The 27519-nt window shown below is 42.6% G+C and overlaps 1 protein-coding gene across 8 annotated transcripts in view; it reads right to left on the reverse strand.

The window, feature by feature from the left end:
- The window catches only part of PTPN13 (protein tyrosine phosphatase non-receptor type 13), a 250652-nt gene that overhangs the window by 23756 nt on the left and 199377 nt on the right, over positions 1-27519 (reverse strand). For 6 of the 8 annotated variants that reach the window (XM_083176389.1, XM_083176417.1, XM_083176443.1 and 3 more), the window contains 13 exons: positions 26423-26516; positions 25056-25141; positions 19185-19335; positions 13716-13930; positions 13336-13434; positions 12506-12861; positions 11117-11279; positions 10030-10188; positions 9120-9291; positions 8791-8998; positions 8232-8302; positions 7531-7592; positions 616-771 (listed from right to left, as the gene is read on the reverse strand). In XM_083176389.1, the coding sequence (XP_083032515.1) occupies positions 616-771; positions 7531-7592; positions 8232-8302; positions 8791-8998; positions 9120-9291; positions 10030-10188; positions 11117-11279; positions 12506-12861; positions 13336-13434; positions 13716-13930; positions 19185-19335; positions 25056-25141; positions 26423-26516 (1992 nt within the window). The remainder of the gene's footprint in view (positions 1-615; positions 772-7530; positions 7593-8231; positions 8303-8790; positions 8999-9119; positions 9292-10029; positions 10189-11116; positions 11280-12505; positions 12862-13335; positions 13435-13715; positions 13931-19184; positions 19336-25055; positions 25142-26422; positions 26517-27519) is intronic. The other 2 variants (XM_083176426.1, XM_083176435.1) reach the window with 2 other exon arrangements.

A 27519-nucleotide genomic window follows, 5' to 3' on the forward strand; every position in this document is an offset into this window, starting at 1 on the left:
AGCTTCTTGAAAGGCAGAATGTTGGTCTACATTACAAATTTCTCCGTTCTCTGAAATATGGGAAATGCACCTAGTGAGCTAGGTGCCCATAAGGCTCAATGGGTTAAATCCGAATTCCTTTGAATCGCCCTGGAGCTTGCGGTCCTTTTGCATGCAATATATTGCATGGGATCCCATTCCACGCTGCCGGGAGGCTGCTCGTGTTGGAAGTCGGACCCTTAAAGCAGGTCTGATCTCCGATCCGATGCGCCGCTTTCACCTGATTTCACTGCCCGATACGTCGGAATCGGATGATACCGCCTCCCTACTATGTATTACACTGATTGACACAGCAACTGGGAGACTGCGTGTATAATACTGTACACATTGTTGGGACCTTTCTATGGAAAGCCTGCTCTAGGCTCGGAAGTGAAATACTGCCAAGATTACCCACTTGGGTCCAAACTGCACTCTAGATTTAGTGGCAGGGAGGTTAGAAAAAGACATGACCTGGTCTCATAGATTTTTACATAGGTAAAGTACTGTAATTGTGGTAAGCTTGGCCATCATTAGCTCAGTTATAGACTAAGAATATAAAAGCAAAGTGTAAACATTAGAGGAGTTCATAAAAATTACCTGAAGCACTCTGTCTCCAACCTGTAAGTTCCCCTCTATGTCAGCTACACCCCCAGGACTGACGGACTTCACAAATATACCATAGTCGCCTCCCACCAGGGAAAATCCCAACTCTCCAGACACAGGTTTTTCCAAAATAACATGAACTATTCTGGCCTTTATGGGCACACAGAAAAAAATAAGCATTTTTAGATCAAGCCTATTAAAATACAGTAATCATATAAAATATTGATGTATGATACATGTACAGTTAATCTGATAGCCAAGATGTAAGCTGTTGCCCTTATGTCTGTGTAACCACAAATTGGTTTGATAAAAAATTAATTCCGGCATCAATGAATACAGCATGCAGCCATGATGTTGAATGATATGTCGGCATAGTTGAAAAGTCGACCTCTGCATAATGTTGACATACACTATGTTGAAAATGTCTATATAAGGCATGCATGTCCGAACTATGGCCCTCCAGCTGTTATGAAACTACAAGTCCCATCATGCCTTGCCAGAGTTTTGCTATTAGGGCAGTGGTTCCCAAACTGTGTGCCGTGGCTCCCTGGGGTGCCTCGGGACACTTGCAGGGGTGCCACGAGTTGGTGGTTCAGGACCAATTCAAATTATTTATGATCAATTATAATTATATTTATGGACAAAAACAGTGCTGGTGGCTGCCAATCATAAAATATGTGTACAATCAGCAACAACTCATGCCCTTTAACACATAACTGAACCTAAGAAGCACATATAAACACAATCTACTTCATTTTATATAATTTTTTTGGGCCTAGGGGTGCCGTGGAAAAATTCTGGTGCTCTAGGGTGCCATGATTCTAAAAAGATTGGGAACCCCTGTATTAGGGAATGCTAAAACTATGGCAAGGCATGCTGGGATGCGTAGTTTCACAACAGCTGGAGGGCCACAGTTTGGACATGCCTGATATAAGGGTTTGAGGATAATGGTTTTGGTTACTTGAAAATGTATTGTTAATATTATGACCATGTCAACACTTCATCAGTGACGACATAATGAATGTAGCATGTTGCATGTTCAATAATGCACCATGGGGATTTTATGAATGTCAGCCTTATATACTGAAGCTCTGAATATACAGGAAGAGGTCATGTTGTGTGAAGAACATATGGAGAAAATAGAAAGCAATTCGAAGGATGAAACCACTGTTCTATTGTTTCTTGCTACAAGTAGGTAGTATTAAAGGCCCACTTATATGGTTATAGCGAAGTTATATGAGATCATAGCAAAGGGACTGTCAATCATATGCAGTGAAGTATATCAGTTTATAACATACGGTATGCTGAGTAAATCTAGAAATGTTATTTTTGTGCTTACACTAAATCTTTGGAATTGAATACAAGGCGGAACGGCCAGAACAATGGTAAAGAGGTCAGTGGCAGAAGATTTGTCACAATAATATTTCCAACAAAACTAGGTACACACTAGACAATATTTTAGATTTTGCCAATTCCAATGGGTTGGAATAACAAAATGTTCAAATCATCCAATGTGTACCACTATGTCACTGATGATGCGTTTTCCTGTGCATCATCAGCAACATCCTCAGGGTTCCTACATGCAGGACAAAAGAGGACATCACTGGTGAGGATCATGTTGCCTATTTGCTGGCTTGAGCATTGCTTAAATTATCAGGGCAGGGGCCCTTACTTAACAAATCTAGTCTTGGGGTAGGAGCTACACTGGCCTGTCTGCTGTTCTTACAACACCTGTGCGTACAAAGATCTTTTGGTCCAGCCAGTACTACCAGAATCACCCGAATGCCCTCTCTTTTCACAAGTTGCAGAAATATTGCTACTGCAGCAGAACTCTTTGTCCAGCAAGAAAAGAACTTTACCTTATGGTTCAACCAAGAGGTCATCATGCAACATCTGGTTGGTACCACTCATCCACAAACTGCTGAAAGACTTCTGGATGAAGGGCCATTCCCCATGATGAAAGGTCTGTCTACTGAGAAAATCAGTTTCCCAGTTTTGCAAACTTGAATGAAAACCACTACGGCGGTGGAAATGCTGTTCTCTGCTTGGCAGAACACTATGGGTTTCACTCATTTCCAGGGCACTCTTGCTGCTCTCCTGGAGGGAAAGGTAAGCAGTGTGGCAGGATCTACTCTACTTTGTAAGAACTGGAGTCCTCTGACTAGAGCATTGAAGTTTTAGCTCTTACAGTAATAGCCTGGGACCAATCCTGAATCCTGATGGCCAGCCAGGTTTGTAGGATAGGATCAACTTTCAACATTGTAAATGCCAGGATGGAAAAGCAGCAATATTTGCTTAGGCTATCATCTCTGAGACACCATGCAAACGATAAAAACACCTTATGGAGATGTATGGGTGGTCAAGAAATGGAGAGACTTGTTCACTTTTTCAATGAGAACACTCTGGTATTAAATTGTGAAGATTGCACCACCTGTGTACAAAACTACATTTACTTCATTTATTTTTCTTTTTTTTTTATCAATATATTTTATTCAATTGAACTTTTGATATACAATTTACAATATACAAGAGTTTCAAGAAGTACATACAATAAAAAGGGACAATGTCCTTCCAAATATTGCAAGTACTCTGTGACTATTCAAAATTTAGGACAAGTACATGGTGCTTCATTTCTTATTTAGGAAGTGGAAACAAATTCCAAGAGGAACAGATCCTTTCCTTCCCTGCCCTGGAGAAGTACTGAACAATTACTTTGGAGGAAAATGTTATAATACATCTGTGAATGCACCCATTGGAGAGTCCTAGATTTTGCTCATTTCCTACTTAGGGGAAGGCTAGGGTCAAGACTCCAAGAGTTACCATCTATCCCTACTCCTTCCTTGTAGAAGCCTTCAGAGAAGTTAACAGAGTTTGACTTCAAGATGTCCAGCTCCCAAGATCTCTAATGAACTCTTGCAAGTAATAGAAGAATCAGTGTTAAGGGCATACACACGTAGCAATTTGCTGAGTGCTGTGAGCGATGCTTTATTGCTCAGAATGTGTCGGTGCTGTGTGCTGAGCGATCTGTCAGGGCCAGTGTTTATCGCTATGCCCCTACACGAGGAACAATGTAGGGACATTTTCTAAGCAATCTAGTGTGTAGGCCCCATAAGTTGGTCATACAGAGATATGCTGCTTCCTTTCCATGTATGTTACAGATTACTTTATGGCAACATACAGTTAGGAGAATAAATTTAGAACAAATGCCTTCTAAAGGCATTACTGTACCGGATTCTGATTCACATGCATAAATGCATATGTAATCGGGTCAATCGGTGTTTGTCCATCTGCAAGTTTATGCAAATACAGACACATACGCCTTCCTTGTGCACATTGTGCAAACTGAGAGCCCTAATTTTACCATCTGTTCAAGTTGTAATACTGATTTATGCATCCTAATACACCACCATCAAAAAGTGCTCCAGCCCTAAGTCAGGAACAGTTTCTCTATGTGACCATGGCCTCCTATGTTTGGTAATGCAGCTTCTTATGCCTGAAACACTTTCATAAAAAACCCGCTGACCATTTTTGCATTCACAACTAGCCACCTCGCATTCACTGCCCAGAAACGTCCATCACGTTTCTGACATAGCTCTGATACCATCTGAATCGATAGCACCACCACCTTTGTGAGTACTGGATTATCTATAGGTGTTTCAGCATGAGCAGCTGCAAATAAATGCTCAAATACATACAAAAGCAAACTCGCTGTACAAGTAACCGGAGCAGAGAGAGTTACAGTTGGGTGAGTAATTTTGTTTCTGTGCAAAGTAAATAATGGCTGCTTTATTTTTACACTGCAATTAAGATTTCAGTTTGAACACACCTTACCCAAATCTAGCTCATTACCTGCAGTGCCCATGTTATTGCCCATTAGAGAGAGATTTTGCGAGCCAACCTGAATTAGGCCCTGCATGTGACTCTGAATCAGGCCCATAGTGTTTTCACTAAAAGATTTCCCTATTAAAATATACAAGTTGGTGAATCTTCATATTATTGTATATATAGCCCAGGAAATAGAAATTACACTTACCAAATAATCCCAAGGTATCTTGGAATTGTTAATGACTGCCCTAAATTTCTGGACTATTTTTGCTGGATCTTTGCCCCCTGGGGAGCACCCCGTTCTGGGTTGACATTTTATACCATGCTTGAAGACTCCCTCATTGAACAGTAATAGGATATTTTCACACAAACCATAGTTCTTAGTCAGCTAAATGTCAAGAATGTTCATTTTCATTACATTGGAAAGCTGCTGTCAGCTATAAATCAATGCATATATTTCCCTACAGATATGACCAGTCACGCAATTTAATAGCTAGGGCAGAACATTTAGATTCGATTTTCAAATGTTTTGAAATACCAATTAAACGCCTGAAAATGATTTAAGTTCATAATATGTTAAGGCATCTGATATTCTCACGTTAGGCAATGTGGATCTTGTAAATTAATATTAAAAACTATTAAGTAATTAAACAGCAATTATATTAACCACTACATGCAATGCATCTTCTTCCACTAGAGAGCTGACAACGGCAGATAATGTAACACAACAGAGGGGTGTATTCAATGCAGCCGGCTAGGGGGTTAAACGACGGGGTTCGCCGAAAACAAGCGTTCCTTGCCATTTAACCCCCGCACCTTCAGCTACCCTATTCAACATTCTGGAGGAATCCTTGCTGTCAGAGTACAGCGAGGATTCCCCAAAACAGCTAGGCTCGTGGCTAATGTAGGGAGCCTGCTGCATTTAGCTACGAACCTCGCTGGTTTAGTGGCCACACACGCTGTTTCCCCCTCACTTCAAAAGTCTCCCCTCACTTCAAAAGTCCCCCTCACTACAAGTCCCAGCATGCAACACACTCACTCAGCATGATGTCTTGAGCACCCGGGCCGCACCGCACACACAGCAGGGGGAGAGGGGGGGCGGGTCGGCATAGCATGATGCGCACTGCGTGTGCGGTGCGGCCCGGGCGCATTGCAAAGGGAGGCTGGGCGGCTGGCGGCGGCGTAGAGCGGGTGCCTCCCCCTCCTGTGTGGGGATTGGCCACCCCAGGGACGAAGGGAGGCAGCCTGTCACTCAAGGGGGGGAGGGTGGGCGCGGCCGTATTGAATCTGCGGCCAGCGCCATTTTAGGTTGCGCACTGAAGTCAGAGAGTCTGCTGGAATCGAATCCCAACGGTTGCACTGCAAAAGGTGAGGCTTCTGGCACTGTGGGGGCATATAGGGGCAGTACAGTACAGTATATCTGTCATTGGTATTCTCTGTGTATTGTATATCAGCCATTGGTATGTTTCTTGTATTGCATATCTGTCACTGGAATTCTCGGTGTACTGTGTGTATATATATATATATCTATATATATCTATCTATATAAATAGAGATATATATATATATATATATATATATATACACACACACACATATATGTCACTGTAATGCTGTCTTTTGTTTATCTGTAATTGCTATGCTCTTTGCATGGTATATCTGTCATTTGAATGCTCTGTGTATTGTGTGTTTGTCATTGGAAGGCTCTGTGTACTGTATAGGGAGAAGTATAGGGCAGAGGTAGTTCAGCCATAGGACATAGGAGAGCTTTCGGTATGTGCATGTTGAGTACAAGTGGCAGAAAGTTTGTGGAAAAGTAGCATGTGTATATCTGTTAGGAGGATATTATTAGGATTAGAGATTGGACTGTCCAGTACGTGGACTGAGCTCGTTGGTGAGAAATAACTAGTGCAGTCAGTGGGGTGACAACAGGAGCAGTAGGGGTCTAGCAGATTTAGAAGCAGCAGAGGTGTGCCAAAGGGACCAGGAGGCCTGTCCTAACCAGCTGCTGGAATCGAATCACAACGTTTGGGTGTAGAAAGCGAGGCTTCTGGCACTGTGGGGGCATGCAGTATGATATCAGTGTCTGTCTGGCACTATGGGCATACGTGAGTGTAATGGCCCAATGGGCATCATGGTGTCGGGTATATGTCTGGCACTGTGGGGGCATATCATATCTGGCACTGTGGGGCCGGGGCATACAGTATCAGTGTCTGGCACTATGGGGGCATATGTGAGTGTAATAGGCATCATGGTGTGGGGTGTAATGGGCAGCATTATGGTATGGGGAGTATTGTGTATTAAATAATTACCATCACAGTGTGGGGTATAATGGGCATCATGGTGTGCAGTATAATGGGCATCACGGTGTGGGGAGCATTGGGTAATTGCCATCACAGTGTGGGGTGTAATGGGTATCAAGGTGTGCGGCATAATGTGTAATTAGCATCACAGAGTGCGGTGTATCGTGTAATTAGCATTGCGGTGTGGGGCGTAATGTGTAACTGGCATCACGTGTGCGGCATTATGTGTAATTGGCATTACGTCATGTGTAATGGGTATAGTTCGCTTAAATGTGCAATCTGCAGGTACACAATACAATCATGGTACAGACCACACCCTCTTCTGATAGGCCACCCCCCCCCATTTTTGACACCATGAGTACCTACACCAGGTGACACCAACCCTAGTGACGCCACTGCCCTGTACACTTTCCTCTTGGCGTGGGGCAGCTGTGGGGATAAGCGTGGGTGGTTAGGGGGTGCTGCGAACAAGTTGCATCAGACTTAGCAATGAATTTCCAGAAGAGCAGGTCACCCTTCTGCATCCCACTCACTTCCTAAGGAGATGGGTGTTATTGGGGTGTGATGCCACACAACTAATAAATCATGGCCTCACATATGTCACAGGAATGTGGCCATGATATGTGATATGTGTATATTTGGCCCCAAACTACTCACTTGCATCTCGCCTCTAGGGACGGAGAGGACAACTGAAAAAATGCTAAGTATGGTATAATGCGATTTTAAACAAAATTGAATAATGGAAGTATATGTCATTCAGAAGTATGCATAGGGTAATTACCTCTGGAGTATACACATCTGAATGGTCATCGATTTTTCTGAAACCATCTCCAATAGGATAGCCTATAGAAATAAAGGAAGATAAAGGAAGATGAATGGAAACAACATGAGCCATACCAATTATTTATATACTTTATAGAACATTACAGAGTAAATTTACTAAGATGGGAGTTCTACTGATGGGATGTTACCCATAGCAACCAATCAGATTCTACTTCTTATTTATTTAGCACCTTCTAGAAGATAATAGATAGAATCAGATTATTTGCTATTGGCGTCCTCAACAGAACTCCAATCTTATACCCCTTTTACACCAAAAATCCTGGATCCGACCCGGCATTTGGAAGAAGGATCCAAGCCGGGTCGGATCCGGGATGTACTCCGTTTACACTGCAGTGCCCACCCGCCGTGTAGACTGAGGTGGCGCTTGGAGATGACATCATCTCCAAGCGCCGGGTCATCTGACCCGACATACCCATTTACACCATCCTCTACCCAGGTCCTAGCCGTGTTCTACCCAGGTCAGGACCTGGGTAGAAGTCCCGTGTGAAGGGACACAGCATGACACATTTACACCGCCTCTGACCAGGGTCTGACCCGCCGAAGACCCAGGGTTTTGAGGCAGTGTAAAAGGGGTATTAGTAAAATGACCCCTACTTATGTAATAGGAATGTAAACAAGAAACAGAAAAGTATACAATACCGTTAATTCGGGTGGGTTTTGGAATGCAGTTCAAAAGCTTTTTATTGGTTGGAACTATTGGATTTCCTTCCCTGTGTAAAAAAAAGAAAAAAAAAACATACGATTAATGAGGAAATATAATACTGAAATAAATTAAGCAAAGGATATAAACAAATGATGTTATGAAGAAAAGCAGAACTCATATTTCCTCAACATAAATTAACCTCGAGTCACAAGTCATATTTTAATTCAGAATCACTTTAAATAAACTTCATGTGAATGTTGACTTAAAGTTGACCTACAAGTTAAAACCTTATTGACTTAATATAAATGCACCCACATCCTCCATACTATAGTAATAAGTCATAAGAGTTATTGCTTTCAATATACAGTATTACATTCCTAGTCACTGTATGTCTCTATGATGCAACATTCTCTGTATGGCATCTTATAGCTTTGTCATCAAATACATTTTATTTAACATCAGTACCGAGCCACAACCATTGAGTTATCTCATAGAAGAACTGGGTGCACTCCCAGGTGGTGAATAGAAGTGAAAAAAGTTATGACAAAGAGTTACCTTGTAGCTTTAAGAACAATGGGTATAGCTGATTCAAGACTATGCTTTGCTTCATCTAGTGTCATATTTAAAGTGCTTTTCCCATTTATATACTGTATGACATCTAAAGGTTTAAGGCTTCCCTCCTGTTCAGCTATGGATCCAGGTTTGATATCTTCCACATAAGTACCCTGTCCGGGACAGCCTGGACCTCCTGAGAGAGACAGACCTGTGTGAAAGCATATGCATCCGTAGTATGTTGTTAATAGAAGGCAAAACATTAGCAAGCAGGCAAACAATGACATACACCGAAAAAATGTATTCAGCGGATTTTTTATTATGGGTCTTACCTAGGTTACCTTTGTGGCCAATCAATGTGATATCAGGCAAGAGGTGAGAAGGCACCTGTGGCTTGGGGATCTCCAGGACACGGCCAAGCACAAGGCGGACAGTCTTGGGAGCCGCTCTCAATAGATTCACTGCTTCAGTATGACTCATGTTTGAGACATCAATATCATTAACCTACCAGCAAGCAGTAATAAAGAAGGTCAACAAGAACAACAACAAAAAACTAAAAAGAAAAAAAAAATCAACAAAACTAAGGGGGTATTCAATCCTGGATTCTGACTTTTGGAATGTTCCATCAGTCAGCATCCTGGCCCGTGTTTGACAGGCAGAATTCATTGTTCCACGAAAAGGGAGCATGCCGGTGAAAAAAGAGATTGTCGAGAGACAGCAGCAAATTCAACAATCCATGGCTGTTTCCGTCAAAAGAGATCTGACTGGTATTAAAGTCGTATCTGTTTGTCGAGATCCGCCTTCTATGCTGTCAGAAACTACAGCATTGAATAGGCGCTGGATGCTATTTCCCCTTTAATTGGATATCCCTCTAAAATGGAAGAGATTATAGGGTATTTAATTACCCATAGTAATTTACCATGGCTAACTGTATTAGGGGGACCATATAATTTGCCTCGATAAGCCAACGTGAGCCGCAGCTTATTGTGGATTTTGTTTCACCTCCCTCAGCTGGGCAAAACAAAATCCCTGATAGCAGCTTTCGGGTGTAAACAGGACTGTGGCATTAAAAACACACAGGTGATTTTGGGAGGTAATGTATTTTCTACAGACAATGTAATTGGATAGGCTGTAAAAAAAAAAACTGAAAAACATTAGGATAAATTGCGAAAAACAGGTGTTTTTCACACATTTTATTGGATACCCTATGCATTTAATTTAAGTATGTGTTCATAAACTTACTTTAATAAGCCTATCACCAGGCTGCAGACGCCCATCACCTTTGGCAGGGTCTTGAATAATTTCGTGAACATAGCAGCCAATACAATCATTGGCTTTGGTTACTGTAAAGCCCAGACTTCCCTTTTCTGATTTAGTAAGTGTGACATGAAGCTCAACTTCCTAAGGACAAATTACAATGATTCGGATACATTAAAGGAGATATTTTGATATACAATAATAATTCATAAAACAATATTTTTTAATCCTAGAGTACTTTATTTATAGATTCATTTTACATAACAGGACAAATAAAAAAAAGAGTAAGCTTTATTGAGATGTTAGTCTATGGTGATTCTGATCAATACATACAGAAGATTCTAGTCTAGTGGCATTCACAAGCAATCGCGTATATTTATTGTGCATGCTGCAAGAGAGCTTGGTACTGGGAAAGCTTTTAGTGCTTGCTGTAAATTGCTGGTTAGGTCAGTACCAGAGAGTTCACTGTCAATCTCTCTTCACATTCATTTTTTGCTGGACCAAGTGTTATGGCTGTTATCCCTTATTACTGCAATTATTCGAATTATTAAAATGAACATGTTAAATCTTCACAAAGTAACCATTGTTGTAGAAAATTCAACAGTTTAATGTGAGCACCGCATTATCTAAAATGATTCTGATATAAATGAAATTGCCAATGAATCACTGTATGGAAATGCCATTAGACTACAGCTGAATATAATAATAAATGAAAAGCAATTTTGTTGATTATAAGTTGTTGATTAAATCTAGGGATTTTCCATCTAAAACACAATGCTTGTTCATTTACATTTTCTACTTTGTCTGATGAAGTAAAAGTTAAATTCAGCAAAATATAATGGGGGAAATTTACGAAGATGTGAATTCTACTTCACATGTGATGTTGCTATGGGAAACCAATGATAATCTACTTCTTATTTATTTAGCAACCTCTAGAAGATAGTAGACAGGATATGATTTGTTGCCATAAGCAACATCACACGTGAAGTAGAATTGACATCTTAGTAAAATTCTCCCAATGTGTAATTAGTTAAAAAAAAAAATAGTATTTGAGATCATTATGAAGACTTACTGGCTCATAATCCTCCAGGTCTCTGAGTCCCAAGCTATGGAAGTGTGACGGGTCATCAAGGAATGACTTGGAATCAGACAGGCGATCTTCAGAAAGTAAGACCTGAGAGATACTGCCGCTGTGGGTTGGCGTCACATCAAGTGAAACGGGAGAAGGCGGATTACTGTAGGTGGAAAGGTTTGGTTAGTAAAACCTGGATGTGTAATGATTATGGTCTCAACTGTTTACACTTTAATATGGCATGTATCAGTTCACTGTACAAAGGTAAGTGTTCTCAATTTTTTATTATATCAAAAAATATACGCACTAGTAAGCCCGCTCGAAGCAAACGCTTCAAAATGCTTTGAAAGCTAGTAGATGTAATTTCACTTGCTGCCATACTTCTGTAAAACAACAGAGTATTATGTGAAACAATAGTAGACACTGGAAAGGTGGCACGACTCTTATTTACACCACCAAGTTTTCTATTTTTTTACATAATACACTATGATTGTTTTATGTTTCTTTTTTTCTGGGTATAATATGAATATCCCTCAACTGCAATAAGATCTGCATTTAGTGAGGCGCTCGGCGACAGCTACATTTTCTCTTTTGTGTTGATTTAATCAGAGACTCCGGCAAAGAGCTTTGCCGGAGGTTCGGTACACCCATTTGTGGTTTAGTAGCAGCACCGGTACAATACGCTACTATAACTTGCAGACATTTTACTGCAGTATTTTCTACCTTTCAATAACAATTATATCAAACTTTCTGGAGAATATATGGGCCGATTCTGGATCACTCGCAGTGATCTAAATTCAGCCCCTGCCCGATGATCGAAATTTGCACATGCGCAAGACCCAACAGCAAATGGCTGTGGCAAGTTACACACTCGCTGGGCCATTCAAATCAGGGATGGAGGGATGGGGGCAGACTGCTGCGGGGATGGGGGATCGGCCATGGGAACGCCCAGCATTTTATGGGCATCCCCATGAAAACACTAGCCATTCCCATGGGCACACAAGCGGGACAATGCCTGCCAGGGGAGGGCGGCTGACTTCACATGACATTAGCCGCCCTGTTTTTGTCCAGGCGCATGGAAATGAACATCAGTTCGGACTAACTTTAATTTGCAAAGAAAGGAGGAATCTTTGGTCTGCAACCATCAAATGATTTCTCTCTAGTGGCTCATGCAATGGGATGTGTTCCCGATACACATCCCCTCGCATTTTTCTGAGGGGATTCGGCGGCATCTCAGGTGCTTTGTAAGCTGCGATGTACGCAGCTTACTGAGCAAACTTGAATCAGGCCTATAGTTTGAATGCTAGCTTCTCTTGACCAAAGAAAATGTACTTTTTGTTGCATGTAACATTCCATTGACACAAAATCTTTATACTGAAAATACCTAACCTGTCATCAAACTGAGGTTTGAAAGGAGTCTGTTCTGGGGTGTAAAAGCTGGAACGGATGGTCTCTTCATGGACATCGCTGGTATCACACTGACTGTGGAGAGCTGCTCCCATGGCACGTGGTGTTTGGTAGGCGGTAGCATTCCATGTCTCATCTTGAACTGGTATAAAGTCTTCTTCACCAGTCCCACTGCTATCGCTATAACTATCCCTCCTAGAAGGGTTCTTTAGTCTCCTAGTGCTTAAGTCAGTCACCTCTTCATTCTCATCAGAGCTGCCTTGAACAAGTGAATGATCAGCACACTTGCTATTTTGGTTTTCTTCTGGTAAAGTCTGCTGTGGGGAGCTTACTGGTGACTACAGTAAATCATTAGGTAAAAGGGGGGAAAAAGAAAAATACATCAGTCAAGATATGGAAAACCAATCAAGCAATATAGGATATTATGCTAGCGGTAATTCTATACACTACCTCTGCCATTATCTCAGTGGAGCCCCACTTTTCTAATGAACCCCGTAACAATTATGATGTTGGGAGATGTGATATATACCGTGATCCTTAGCAATTATCTCCTTAGCCCTTGTCAGGGTATGGGAATATTATCATACACATCATTACCGTATGTATTTTATTTTCAGTGATGCCTCACACAGCCCTGTGACCAGCAGTATCTATATTTAAGTTGCTGGCCACATAGACCATGGGTTATTTCGAAGGTGTTACTTTGGGTGCATATTACTAATTCTGATTATTGCTAATGTGACTTTATTTCTTAGCATGACCATCGAGTATGTAGTATCTATCGGTATGCCAAACACATGCTGTCTTCTTACCAGCATAAGCGGGCTGATCTCTGGTAATACACCGGTAGGTGGTCTGCACATCAACAAGGTGACTTCCGGAGAGGTCCCTCTCAAGGCGGAGATAACATCCTATCAAGTAAAGGAAAGAATAAAACCAGAATATAACATGCAGAGCCGAGGATAAATAGTGTGAATCAGTCCTAAGGTATGCTGCACCCATAGACCACTAGCTCTAAGAAGAACTGGATAGCACCAGTGGATACCAGCAATACCATAGCTGTAAGGGTTTGATTACGCTGAGATACTTTGCTGAATCCTTTAACGAGTTTGCAGTGTTGAGGAAATGTATGCCCGATGTGTGTTCTCTAACATGCGCATGCATGGCAAGGCCTAGTTTCCGGGTGTCTCACCTGCTGAGAAAGTCCTTTCAGTGAAGCTCCATTGACCTTTAGGATCACATCGCCAACATGTATTTTGCCACTCTCAGAGGCAGGCTGGCCTGGGAAAAGCTTCTTTACGCGGACTATGCTTGAACCAGCAGGACCTGGAATGAGGTTTTCCTCTCGGGAAAAGCTGAAACCCAGGCCTGAGCTGTTCTTCACCAGTTTTACGTCATACACAGTGTCTGCAATATCAAACAACAAATGCATTGCCTATCACTGTAATGCGTATGTAAAAATAATGCAACTCAGAGGACAATTTGTAATCATAGTAAAGGGTACATTGGTAAGTTTGGGATGGAATACGCATGTTTTACATCACAAACCAAGATGCTTCTTGTATCATATAAGGAGGCCAGATGACTTACATCCACTTTTATAAAACTACGCTGAACTACAGTACAGTAGGCCTTTATGCAGCAGGTCTGTTTCATGGACACTAATATTAGCCATATGAAACAAGACATTCTACAATTTCTTAAATGACATCATCTCTTAATGACAACAGAAACCGAAAGATTGGCATTTGGACCTGAAGATAATTATGGTCTTGCAATAGCACATACTTCATTCACAGACGAGTCAGGAGAAACATATACAGATACATATACTGTGTATTGTCAGAAGAAAACCTACAGTACTGTACATAATAATGGATAAACAGGATGAGTATCCCTTATCCAAATGATTCCGAAAACCATACATTCCAGAAACTGAAGAAATTTTTTGTTGTTGCTAAAAGCACTACTGGGGACATGATAACATAACTGGCACTACTGGGGACATTTGTACCAGCACTACTGGGGACGCGATAATATAACTGGCACTACTGGGGACATCTGTACCAGCACTACTGGGGACATGATATGTAACTGGCACTAAATATGTGCAATAAACTGATTGCTTGGCATTTACATTCAGTGCCTGAGATACTGTAGTACACAAACTTTGTTTCATGTTTTGAAACCTTGTTTTATGCACAAATAAAATATATTTGTGTGTATTCGATGTGTTTGCTGTGTTCATACAACATAAATGCAAGATACATAAAGATAAATTATTGAAAGATAAAAATATTTTGAAATATGGGAATAATCCGTTATCCAAAATTCTTCTGGTCCTGAGCATTTGGGATAAGGGATACTCAACCTGTACCAAGTTTATCTATTATACCAAAAATACACAATAGTCCTTTGCAATTAATAAATAGTATAATCTTATGAGCAGGGCCTCTTTGTTGTAAATAGTCAATTTATTATTATTTAATTATTACATTGGTCTCCAACTTTAAAGTACTTTGGAGTTTGCTGACACATTGTAGATAAAAGCTAAGTGAAAATCCCCAGTAACGCCACTAGAGGTCAACCATGGCGAAGTTATAGAGGAGACTTTTTCCAGCAGGACTCACATGTTGTTACATGGAGAGCACAACAGATCAGCGAGCAAGGCCTAGTACATTCTGTTGCCTCTTTGTAGAGGATGGTTTGTAGCTAAAGCTGAAGCCTAGCTTTAAGAGATGTACAGAAAGTGCTCTGTCCATAATCCTTTGCTACTTATTGACCAATTTACTTCTGTAAAGTGATTCTAAAGTTACTCTGGGAGTTATATGTTGTTTGATAGGGCCGATCAGACCAACATATCGCACAGTTAGGTGCATATTGTGTAGTGCAGTGGTGTCAAACTCATGGCCCTCCAGCTGTTGTGGAACTACATGTCCCGCAAGTCCTGTTACAGTTTTAGCAATCTATTATATAAAATCTGTGGCAGGGCATGCTGGGACGTGTAGTTCCAAAACAGCTGGTGTAGTGTGTTTGCCTGATATGGGTGTGCCATGGATACTAGCAATGTTGTCAGGTTTGATTTGCTGCACATTAAATCTAACGAGCTCGCCAGAGAAACCAGATCATGGGGGAGATTCTCTAAGCTAAAAATGTGGTAAAAACCCTGTTATCGGGGTTTTTACCTCATCTTGGGATGCACTAATCATCCCCCGCCCCATAGAAGCCTATGGACTTCTAACGTGACCCCCCGCCCCCACAGAGCTGTGCTGCCCGGACCTGTGACCTCCTCCTCCCTGCACTGATCCTCTTCCGGGTGCAGGGAGGAGGAGAGCCTGCTGACTCACCGCAAAGGACAGCTCTTAACGCAAGAGCTGTCCTTTGCCATAATTATCGCATATGTTACAGCATATGCGATAATTATGAATGCAGTGGCCAGCGATAGGGGGCGGTAAGGGGGCACGGATGTTAGAGCATCCCCCCCCCCATGTTTGCTAATGAAGGATAAAACAGTGATCATTCCATCCATCTGTAACATCGCTCAATGTGTACACAGGTTCCAATACAGTATGTCTCACTTCAATGTGTATCCAATGGACAACAAAGGGAAACAATTTTAAAAAGAAAAAATCATAACATGCCCTTTCTGTGTCTACGCCATCTCTCCACTTGCTTCCGTGTGGTGAATTACTCCAGCCATTTACCAATCAGCATGCTTGTCTGGCTGCAAACTGGGAGGCTGATAGAGAGTGCTGTAATTCACAATGAAAGTGACCCAAGTCCGAAGAAGCTAAGGAGGCACATTCTCACATTGGCCATTGGGCAGCTGCTTTTTAAGCCCATACAGTAAGATGACTCTGTCAGGGCCATCTCAACAGAACTATGGGCACCCGGGCAAAGCAGTGCAGTCCCTACATACACAACCCCACCTCTCTCAGTGCTCCTCAGGTCTGGTGAGATGACATCAAACCTGACAATCCATGCAGCCACTGGAGCAGGATAGGGGGAAGAGGGATGCCGGCTAAAGGGATTGTTGGAACAAAATTTTATTTTTCATTATTGATATGCCCTGCCCAGCCCAGCAGGAAAGTTGGCCCTGGCCATGCTTCAGAATGCAGCATGGCTATCACTCTCCGCGCCGTCGCACCCTGCTGCAGGCATCAGCAAGTGTGTATGCCCTTGCTGATGCCGGCACTGCCAATAGCACCGGCTATACATATCACATAGTGTGTACCGGCTATAAACACACTGTACAACATGGATGGCTGCAATAGTGTATTTTCAAGGTAATAAAATGAACATGTATAATTTTGCATTTTCTTTTCAAACTCCATGGTATAAGTAGTGCCCAATCAATATACAGTTTTTACAGTAAAAAAATATAACAGTGCACCAACCAGACAATGTGTAAAAAGTGTGATCCATTATGCAAGAGTACATTAGGATAGAGCATGCCCTTTATGAAGTCCCAAAGGAAGGAGAAAAACATTGCATATTCTGCATACATTTATTTGTTCTTGAAAGGTAAAAACAAAATGACCTGATAGGATTCAGACTGTGTGCCAGATGCACTAAGCTTCAAAAGTGATCAAATGGAGAGTGATAAACAACCAACCAATCAGCTCCCGTCCAGTGGCGTAGCTACCGCTCCGCAGCCCCAGCGGTGGCGGGGGGGAGCCGGCACCTCCGGGGCACATGGTCACGGTTCTCCAGTCTCACTGAGGCTGCCTGTGTGACAGCCCGGAGCTGCGGGCTGTCACACAGGTAGCCTCAGTGCGACTGGAGGCACTGTATTTCCCACGATTCCTTCTATCAGCCCTGCCACCCGGTATTAATTCCTCACACAGGGAGGGGAGATCCGTCTCTCCCCAGCCGGTGAGCTAGCCAGACACCCGGCCTGCTTTCCCCATCGGCTGCCTTGCTCCAAATTCTTCCAGCACGCTCAGAGCATGTGCGCCCAGGGGAGAGCAGTCGCCCACCGATCCCCGCTCATCTGCAGGCAGGAAGCTCCGTCCGCACCACCAGCAGACAAACAAGCGGCAAGCTCCCTGCACCCTCAGTCACCATCACCCGCCTGTGACACCGCCAACATGGACTTCAACTTGAAGAAGCTGGTGGCAGATGTCATGTTCCTGAGCCGCGCAGTGCAGGTACGGGGTGGGGGGCGCAGAATTATCGTGGCAGGGGGGAGCGGATTTTCTAGTTACGCCTCTTCTCCCGGCTGACATTTTTCAAACAGAGTTGTTGACATGGCAGGTAGGAGCTGATTGGCTGGCTGTATATCATTCTCCATTTTATCACTTTTGAAGCTTAGTGCATCTGGTCCTGTGTCATATCTAGTGGTTGGCAATAGCAAGAGATAGAAGTACACTGTAATATTTGGTATGAAACGTGGAATAGTTTACAAAATCACTATTTCATTATAATTGGAACCAATGGTTCTAAAACTCTGTCCTCGAAGAACTCTAGCAATCCAGGATTTAAAGATATCCATGCTTAAGCCCAGATGATTTAATTAGTATCTCAGTCAGTTTAATTATACAATCTGTGAACAAGCATGGAGATCTTTAAATTCTGGACAGTTAGAGCATCTCAAGGACTGAGTTTGAGGGTTATGGTTTATTAGATCTACAGGGGGGAATTTACTAAGATGGGAATAAGACTTCACATGTGATGTTGCTATGAGCAACCAATCAGATCCTGACTACTATCTTCTAGAGGGTGCTAAATAAATAAGAAGTTGACTCTGATTGGTTGCCCATAGCAACATCACATGTGAAGTCTTATTCCCACCTTAGTAAATTTCCCCCTCAGTGTCTAGGTCTACAGTCAAAAGGTAAACAACTATTGGTCGACAGTCAAAATGTCGAAATGGTCAAAAGGTTGACATGAAAAAGGCAGACAAAGATCAACATGTTTCAAATTTTTTGGTGTCTATGCCGACATAAATCAGCATAGACGACACATAAGGGTACTGCTATGCTCGCCATGCTTCGGGCATGGTGTCTTGCTGCACTCGGCATACTATGGTAATCTAACGCTATGCCCACGAGGATGAGAGCGATAAATCTACTGACTGGATACTGAATTTGAGAATTACTGAATTATGGCCCAATGATTATAACAGGGATGGGAACTTTCTGTTCTTAGCTGTCATTGAACTACACATCCCAGCAAGCCCTGCAAGTTTTAGCATTGCCAAATAGAAAAACTGTATTAGGGAATACTGGGATGTGTAGTTCTACAACAACTGGAAGGCCCAAGGTTCCAATCCCTGGATCAGAGGGTCTAATTTAAATTCTCAAAGATTTTCAGTGTAAGGGCCCATACACACCGGGCGAATGAGCTGAAAGCAGCTAAGTTTACTCATTTGAGCTTGAAAGCATTATCGCTGGTCCGACCGTTTATCTGCTGGTATTTGCTTATACTGCATATGACTAGGGCCAACTCTGGCAACCAAACTAGAAGTTTTTGCACTGAAAGAAAGTACCTTTTGCATTAGGAGTTGTGTTAACCTCCAGCTTCAATGAGGTACTTAGAGTATAGAGACTAGAGTCTTTCTCATTTCCCATTTATTTCCCATAATGCCCATCATGACTTTACTCCCATTGTCTGTCTGTTACAGGTAATAGAGATAATAGGAACAGTTTAAGGGGCTTACCATCTGTAACGAAGCTGTACTCTGCCGGGGAAGAAACCATTTTGTCCTGCGAGCAGATCTCAGCTTGATTAGGTGGTGTGCACTGTGGGGTAACCGGAGCATGGACCTTAATAGCTGGTAGCTGTCCCTTTTCAAGCAGTAGCGTTACCACCTATAGAAATAATAGTTACATAAAGTATTACTATAAATATAAAGTACTAAATGAAAATGATCATGTTATTACTCACGATGGTTTGGGGCTAAGGAAGAGATGAGCCATCAGTATTGTGTGTACATAGAACGGTTTCATAGCAGGTCCTACCTCAAAGCAGATTGATTGTTATGACAAATTTCTCCATTTGTCCCTTCTTTAGAACATTTGATACAATTCCCCCTTAGGGGGGTATTTAATCTTGGGGGATAGTCGGAAATATTGTCCAGGACCTATTCGTCCAGGATTCCCTGTGCAGTTCGACTATTTTAATAGCCGAACCTGCATTGTCAGAAACGGATCCTAAATTATCGAATTAGCATCTGTTTCTGATTAAAAAGTCATGGATTCACCAATCCAGGTCTTTAACGACTTTCGAAATGTTTCTGAAAGTCGTAGAAACATTGCATATGTTAATTTGACCTATTCTAGGCACACAAAAAAAATACAATACAGTGGGTGAAATTTGATAGGATGAGAGATTCAGAAAGTGGGAGATTTGGGAAGAAATCTCCAGTTGTTTACAGCAGCAATCATTTACACTAAAAAATCAAACTGGTTTTGCAATGTAAATGATTGCCGCTTTAAAAAAACTGGAGATTTCTTCCTAAATCTCTTTCTTTTTAAATCTCTCATCCTATTAAATTTCACCCAGTATGTCCGACTATTGGAAAAATCGTAAGGGAATGAATACACCCTAAATCTTCTAGAGTCATTCAAATTCTTAGTTTTTACTGACTTGCAGGCTAACTTTTTAATCTTATTTTAAAATCTGCCTATAAATCACTAGTTTTTCAACCTTCAAAAGAAGCACTGTGCACCATAAGGACCATCACTGATTTCTGAGTGCTAATCACAGGATGGTAGGTTATGTATTTAGTGAATCAATGGGAAAAATCAAAAACTTTATTACATTTTAAGACATTCCAAACCAGTCAGGTGAGTGAGAATTTTACCCCGTACAAAGGGCCCATAGAAACAAACAGGAAAAGCTTCAGTAATAAGTAAACAAATAAACCATCCCTCTAACCCGCAAGCAGCCAAAGTTCAGGACAGCATGGACTAGTGTCCAGCATAACAGGGAGATCAAAAGTAAGGTCCTTCTAGTATAATGTAAACTCTACAGGAAACTGTCCTGCTTGATCCCATTCTCAAAGGCTACTGATTTCTCCAGATAGTGAAAGTGTAAAATAAAATCTCTTCTTTATTTAGCTATACAAGTAGTCAAAATGGGATAACAAGACAGTGGCGAAATAATAGCCCCGCAGACCCCGCCGTGGCAGGGAGGCACTGAGTAAATGTGGGCGCCAGGGGTCTGCAGGGCTATCACTGAACCGCTGCTGCCTCCTGTAGCATCCTTAAAAATGGTCTGCTGTTAGGGCAGCCATTTTGTTGGAGGCATTTTTCATTAGCAGCAGGAAGAGCGCCGGGACCGCAGTCAAGTCGATTTGCAGGTCCGATAGACCGTTGGCGGCAAGCGGATGTGTGAGTTAAGGGAGTGATGAGGAGGTTGGGGGGCATTGCCGAAATTTTCCTTAAGGGGGGCGCATATCTTGTAGTACTGTAACAAGAACCTTAAAACGAAGGAAATTAGTCATTAATGCCATTTTTACTATATTGAAAATTATTTTTTTCTTTAAATTCCTAAATGAATTGTAACTAAATTGCTGTTGCAATTTGGAGGCACGCAGTGCGACAGGTTCATTCAAAACCTCATCACTGATTTAGCATTAAGGTTGCATTTTTGCAATCATTTGCTAAAGAATAATTGTGCAAAAGCTGAAACAATGGGGCTGACTCACACCCATTCCTATCGGGCTGAATTCTGCCCCATGTGCACTAATATGCGCATGTGCAAACCCCCTGAGCAAACGGCTTCGGCGAATTTCACACTCGCCAGGCCGTTCGCTCCAGAAGGGGCGGGGAGGGTGCGGGCAGAGGTAATTAACCGGAAAACGCCCAGCATTTAAAAGGCATGACCACAAAAACGCTGGGCGTGCCCGTGCAGACACAGGTGTGTTGATGCCTACTTGGGGCAGGGAGCTGACGTCACATGATGTCAGCACCTGCCCTGAATTTGGCAATCTGCGATCACAATAAAAGTCAGTCTACACCACAGGTCTTCAACCTGTGGCCCTCCAGATGTTGTGGAACTACATGTCCCAGCATGCCCTGACAGTTTTGGCATGCTCTTATAGGAAAAAATGTAGCAATGAATGTTGGAACATGTACTGTAGTTTCACAACATCTGGAGGGCCACAGGTTGTAGACCCATGGTCTAGAGCTGGGGTAGCCAACTTCAGTCCTCGAGAGCTACCAACAGTTAATGTTTTCCAGATCTCCTCACAGAATCACAAGTGAAGTAATTAGATACACCCGTGGATCAATGCAAATGTGTCAGTGAGTAACGAGTGCACCTGTGCAGCAGCTAGGTGGTCTGGAAAATGTGAACTGTTGGTAGCTCTCAAGGACTGGAGTTGGCTACCACTGGTCTAGACCAGGCATGTCCAAACTATGGCCCTCCAGCTGTTGTGAAACTACAAGTCCCATCATGCCTTGCAACAGTTTTTAGGGAATGCTAAAAGTATGGTAAGGCATGCTGGAATGTGTAGTTTCGTAACAGCTGGAGGGCCGTATTTTGGACATGCCTGGTCTAGACTGACTTTTATTAGCGAATGGGTTAGCGACCATCAAATGATTTTTCACTAGTGCAGAAGCATGCGAGGGGATGTGTTAGTGTACACATCCCCTTGCATGTTAGAGAGGGGATTCTATCAGCGGGGTGGTGTTTACCTGTTCGCTAGGCTGCAAACATACGCAGCCTAGTGAACACGTCTGGTGCAGTAGATATGATAGAAGACAGATGCTTCCCTGCATGCATTCACCTCTGAGTAGGCCACAATTCTGTAAACACACCATGGAGCACTTATTCTGTGTGAGAGGATCCAGCAGGTGCAGCCGCCAAGTAACATCCACTCAGTCATTTAATCAGTGTCGAAACTGCCGTCTTGCCGAAAAGACGGCAATTTTTGACATGAATACATCGGAAGGGGTTCCGATCTATTCAATCTTAGCTTTTTTTTTCCGACATGCCGAAAAGCGCAGCTAATTCACCTGCTTTTGAGGGAAACACAGCCAAAACTGCTGTGTTTCCATCATTCTCAATCCGGCATAACAAGATGCCGGATTGAGGCAGGGAGGACGGCGCCGGGTGAGCAGCAGCAGCTTACACGGCGCCGTCCTCCTGTCCGCCGCAGCCCGCACCCTCACGCCACAGCCCGCACCCTCCAGCACCCTCCCGTACATACCCGCCGCCGAGTCGGGTGAGAGCAGCTCACCCGGCTCCATCCAGGCTCCCTCTCCGGTTCTCGCCGTCTCCCGCCATCTCCCGCTGCCATGCTCACCCGGTCCAAGCGCCGGCCGGGTGATTGTCAATCATCGGCCAAATCTGACATCTGGATTTGGCCGATGAATTGAATAATGGATGCGGATCCATTCCAGCAAAATGGATCCGGCATCAATTGAATATTGCCCAATAGCTGCAGTTGTGGCAGAGATGTGTACAAGTGTGAATTTCCGTAATTGCCCTGACTGGCATATGTAGGCCCTGACACATGCGCAGTCTATTAAAATGTGAATGATCTTTATACAGGAAGAATCGTTTGCAACTCTGAATCAGGCAATGTGCACACAATAAACTATACAGCAAACTCTGATTCAGGCTACATTATGTGCACACATAAACATTATGTGCAGGTAGAGATAATTTTGTTTCTGTGCAGAGAAAATACTGGCTGCTTTATTTTTACACTACAATTTAGATTTAAGTTTTAACACACCCCACCCAAATTAACTCCCTGCACGATAAATCTGCCCCACCAGCAGTGCAGCATGGTTTTGTTCATTTTGAGAACAAATTTGCCCTGCAATCAGGTCTGGAAAAGGCCCTCAGTATACAGTCGCTATTTGCAGATCAGCGCATATGCAAATGCACCAGTGTGCAGCAGTTGCACTGCGAAGAATGCAACCACAGTCTAAAGGTGCCCATAAACAATACAATTATTGTATACAATATCGCATCTCATTGCATCTCGGTTTTGCGATGAGATGAGATCTAGTACAAAAAGCCTTTGCATCTAGGTGGCTGCCAGTAATATGCGAGTGCGTCGCTGTATGGTAAAAAACTCCCATAATGGCAATGGAACTGCAATATGTCACAATGACATTGAGGGGTGGCTCCCCGCATGCTACCGCCATGGGTTGTAGTTTTGCGAATCCTAACAAAACTACAACCTGTACTGAATCAGGCCCCTTTTTATATCAATACCATATACTCTGATGTGAACTCCCTCTCTAGTGTATACTGGGAGAATTACCTGTCCCTGAACAGTCTAGTAACCACATCAAGGCATATATCAGCTCTGTAGGACATGTGCATTTAAATAAATGCAGGAACTATACAGTATATGCTACTCCTGTATTATAAAGGTATAAGAATGGTCTTTTGTGATTATGAATATGTAATTACCATTTACATGTAGTATAGTACAGTAAGTTATGATGAGAAATTAAGATATAAAAGTTAGATTTATCAAAGCTTTGAGAAAGATCAAGTAGAATGATAAAGGGGGTAATTCACACGGCAGCAGATTATCACAAGAGTGCGCATGGCCTGTAGTACGCATGCGCAAGGCCGTCATAAGATGAAATCCTGCTACTTTTTATATTTGCAAGCCATTCACAAGGTGAGGCATCTGGGATGGAAACTGGACGCTTCGTGGGAGTGTTAAGAAAAATGCAGGTGTGCCAGAAAAACGCTGTTAGTGACCGGGAAAATGTTCGGTGTGCCTGAGCATTTTAGGGGAGGATGTGTGATGTCAGCTCCAGCCCAGATATGCCCTTTTCCATCGCACCAAGTCTCCTCCAACTCTGAGCCTGCGATGGCTAGTGCCCAGTGTAAAAATCAGTCGATAGTGAGCCTGTTACGATAGGTTTTGGACATATTTGCATGGCTGCAAATGGATTTGTAGCCGTACACATCCAATTGCACAGCAATCACATTAACCCCTTCAGTGGTGGGGGTTTTTTTGGGGAGCGCTCCCCACTGGGTGAGTTTTTTCTGGGGAGCGCTCCCTTAAAAAAAACCACCACTACCTCCCTGGGTCCGGGCAGCGCCGCTGCACTGTCAATCGGCGGCTGCCCGGAACTGCGCCCCCGCACTGCGTACCTGTCCCCGGCAGCCTGCTTGTCATAAGCCGACGCCGGGGACTTCAATACAAAACCCGGAGGGAAGGGGGGAGAAGGAGGGAGGAGGCAGCGCCACAGAGGGGAGGGAGCCGGGCAGAGTGAAGCTGCCTGAGTTCAGTGATTGAACTCAGCAGAGCTGCCCGGCTGTAAACAGTGGCAATCCTGAGAATTTTCCGGGCTTGCCAGACTGGGCACTGAGGCACAGCCCGGAAAATTCTCGGGATTGCCACTGAAGGGGTTAATAAGCAAGGTGGGATTCCACTCTAGCAGGGGGGCATAGCAGAACTAACCAATCAGCTACTATAGTAACGGTCATGTTACAGAGTTGAAAATTTACAGTCAGGAGTTGATTGGTTGGTCCCTTTATCTCTTGTAAACCTTTGATAAATATCCCCAAAAAATATTGAATAGAGATGCTTCTTCTGAAATCCTACCTGCCCTGTTTTTCTTAACATCTCCACTGCCTGTTTATGTGTTGCTCCTTCCAGACTGGTCCCATTTACAGAGAGCACACGGTCTCCTAGGTTTGAAGCAAACAATCACATTAGTACAATTATCTACGTAGCAGATATCTATATATACAGACTATAATAATGCCTATGCTTAGGAGTTTAAAAAACATGCTGTTTTGGACAATCAATTTCCATTCACACACAATATATTTATTCAGTATGGTGGTCTGGAGTTTAGTCGATGGAAAATTGTTTGATCAGACAGTAACTCAACAGTTGAAATTCAATGTTTTGGCTGTCGAGTGTTGGAAAGTACGTGGATAGGCTAAAATGGACGCGGATTGTTGAAAACAGTCATGAATTACACAATTCGTGGCAAAACAGATCCGACATTCTAAAAAGTCAGATCTGACACCCTTCAATGCTGTTGTTAATGGCAGCATTGAATAGGTGAGTGCTGCTATTTCCCCTGTCGGGAAATATCATCACATATTGAATACCCCTATATATTGTTGTATTGCAGATATCAAAAATCACTAAAAAAATCAACTAATGAAAGCAGGCACACAATCTGATTTCAATAAAGATTTATATTGCACGTTTAAGCATGGACTTTTACAGCATATACTTTTAAACTTTCTGCCGATATAAGATGTCCAGTGCATTACATAAATCCATCACAGCACATTGGCTATCATTTTTCCACTTATTTTTTAGCAATATTTTAGATCTGCATCCCACTTATAGGGTATACAATGGATTATGTTATTTTGCAGCTATCATCATGTTTTTGGGATCTACACCAGTGTAATGTGTTTAAGTTATGTTATGTACAGTACAAATTGCCTTACAATCATAATTGCCTAATTGAATAATTGCCTCCACAAAGTGGAGGGAAACTCCTGTTTCTTCAGGCAATCTCCCGCTCCCAGGGAAGCAGACAGATATCCCACATGCTGTCCACATATTAGTGAAGTGGGCACGATGAGAAGAGGGTTTGCAAAGAGGGAGCAGGGCTTAATGAAGTGATTTGACAGTGAATTGAGGGTTTGCAAAGAGGGAGCAGGGCTTAATGAAGCCCAGCCCTGTCATTTAGCCCTGCCCCATCCTCATAGACCCCCAAATGACAGCAATTGGTGGAGGGTCCTAATGAAGGACTGCCCATCCTCCGATGGTGAAAACAGTGTCTCATTTGGGGCTTCTCCCGAAAAGGAGACTGGTAAAGTAGGCAGCTATGCTTGTAATGCAGTAGATGTGATCAGAGAGAATAAGTCAACAAAGTACTGCAGAGCTACAGAATATTTGTTTCTTGCCACAAAAGGAAAGGTTGATATGTTCCTTAAACATACCCTTTTGGATTCTGCCGTCAGCCTCAGCAGCTCCTTTTGGTATAACGGCTTTCACATAGATGCCACCATGTTTTACACTGGTATTCACACCCCCCTAACAAAACATAAACATAAAAGTTACACATTATTGACTGCTTCGACGGGATATGTCACATATACGTGTCCTGAAAATGTGTACAATATGTTAAGAAAAGAGGTAGGATCAAAAAGGGACAGAGCCACTTCAACTTCCATCTCAATAGTACTTATGAAGCAATAATAATTGTTATTTATACTGTATAGCACTTTCTCCCAATAGGACTCAGAAAGCTTTGCATTGGCCTTTACAGCACAAAATACAAAATAATGGACATTAGTAAAATGTGTGAGTAAATAGGAAAGTCTTGAGGCTATTAAGGATTCTACAGTTGAGGACTTTTGCACTGTGCAGTGAGGTGAGTTTCATAGAGTTCTAGCCACAATGCTAAAACCTCGAAACCCAGATGAACTCTGGGAGATTCTAGGTACTACAAATAGTACTTCATCTATAGATCACATTAATTAAGTGGGGCATGGAATCAAAAGCTGCTTCAGTTACCTTGGACACTGGTCATGTAGGACTTTAAAAGTCAGTAAGTCTATCTGAAAATAATTCTCCATCTTACAGGTAGCAAGTGAAGGAAGTATAGAATGGGTGTTAATGAGCTTGGAATGGGGTTGTTTGCTTAACAGCCTGGCAGCTGCATTTTGTTGCAGCAACAGGCGGTACAGTGCTGCAAGACCAAGGTACGTGGCATTGCAGTAGTCTAGGCATGAGTGACTGTAAGTTGATCTACTGAGAGAATTAAGTGTTTGATGTTGACTAGGTTTCTCAGATGAAAGAATAAGGATTTGATTGTGACTGATACCTGATAAAATTTAAACAGCAAGTCATTATACAGGACAACATCAAAATTCTGAACCCCCAAGCGTAAGCCTTGTTAGTTGGCTACACTGCAGTCTTGTCCATTGATTTATCATAAGGACCTCTGTTTTATCAAGATGAAGTCAATTGGCAATCATCCACCCCTGGAGCTCAAGTAGCCATTTAGGGTTGTCATTGGGTTATCACTACCTGA

The sequence above is a fragment of the Crinia signifera genome, chromosome 1, assembly GCF_055691185.1.
Source record: "Crinia signifera chromosome 1, ASM5569118v1, whole genome shotgun sequence".
In the NCBI taxonomy this organism is placed as follows: Eukaryota; Metazoa; Chordata; class Amphibia; order Anura; family Myobatrachidae; genus Crinia; species Crinia signifera.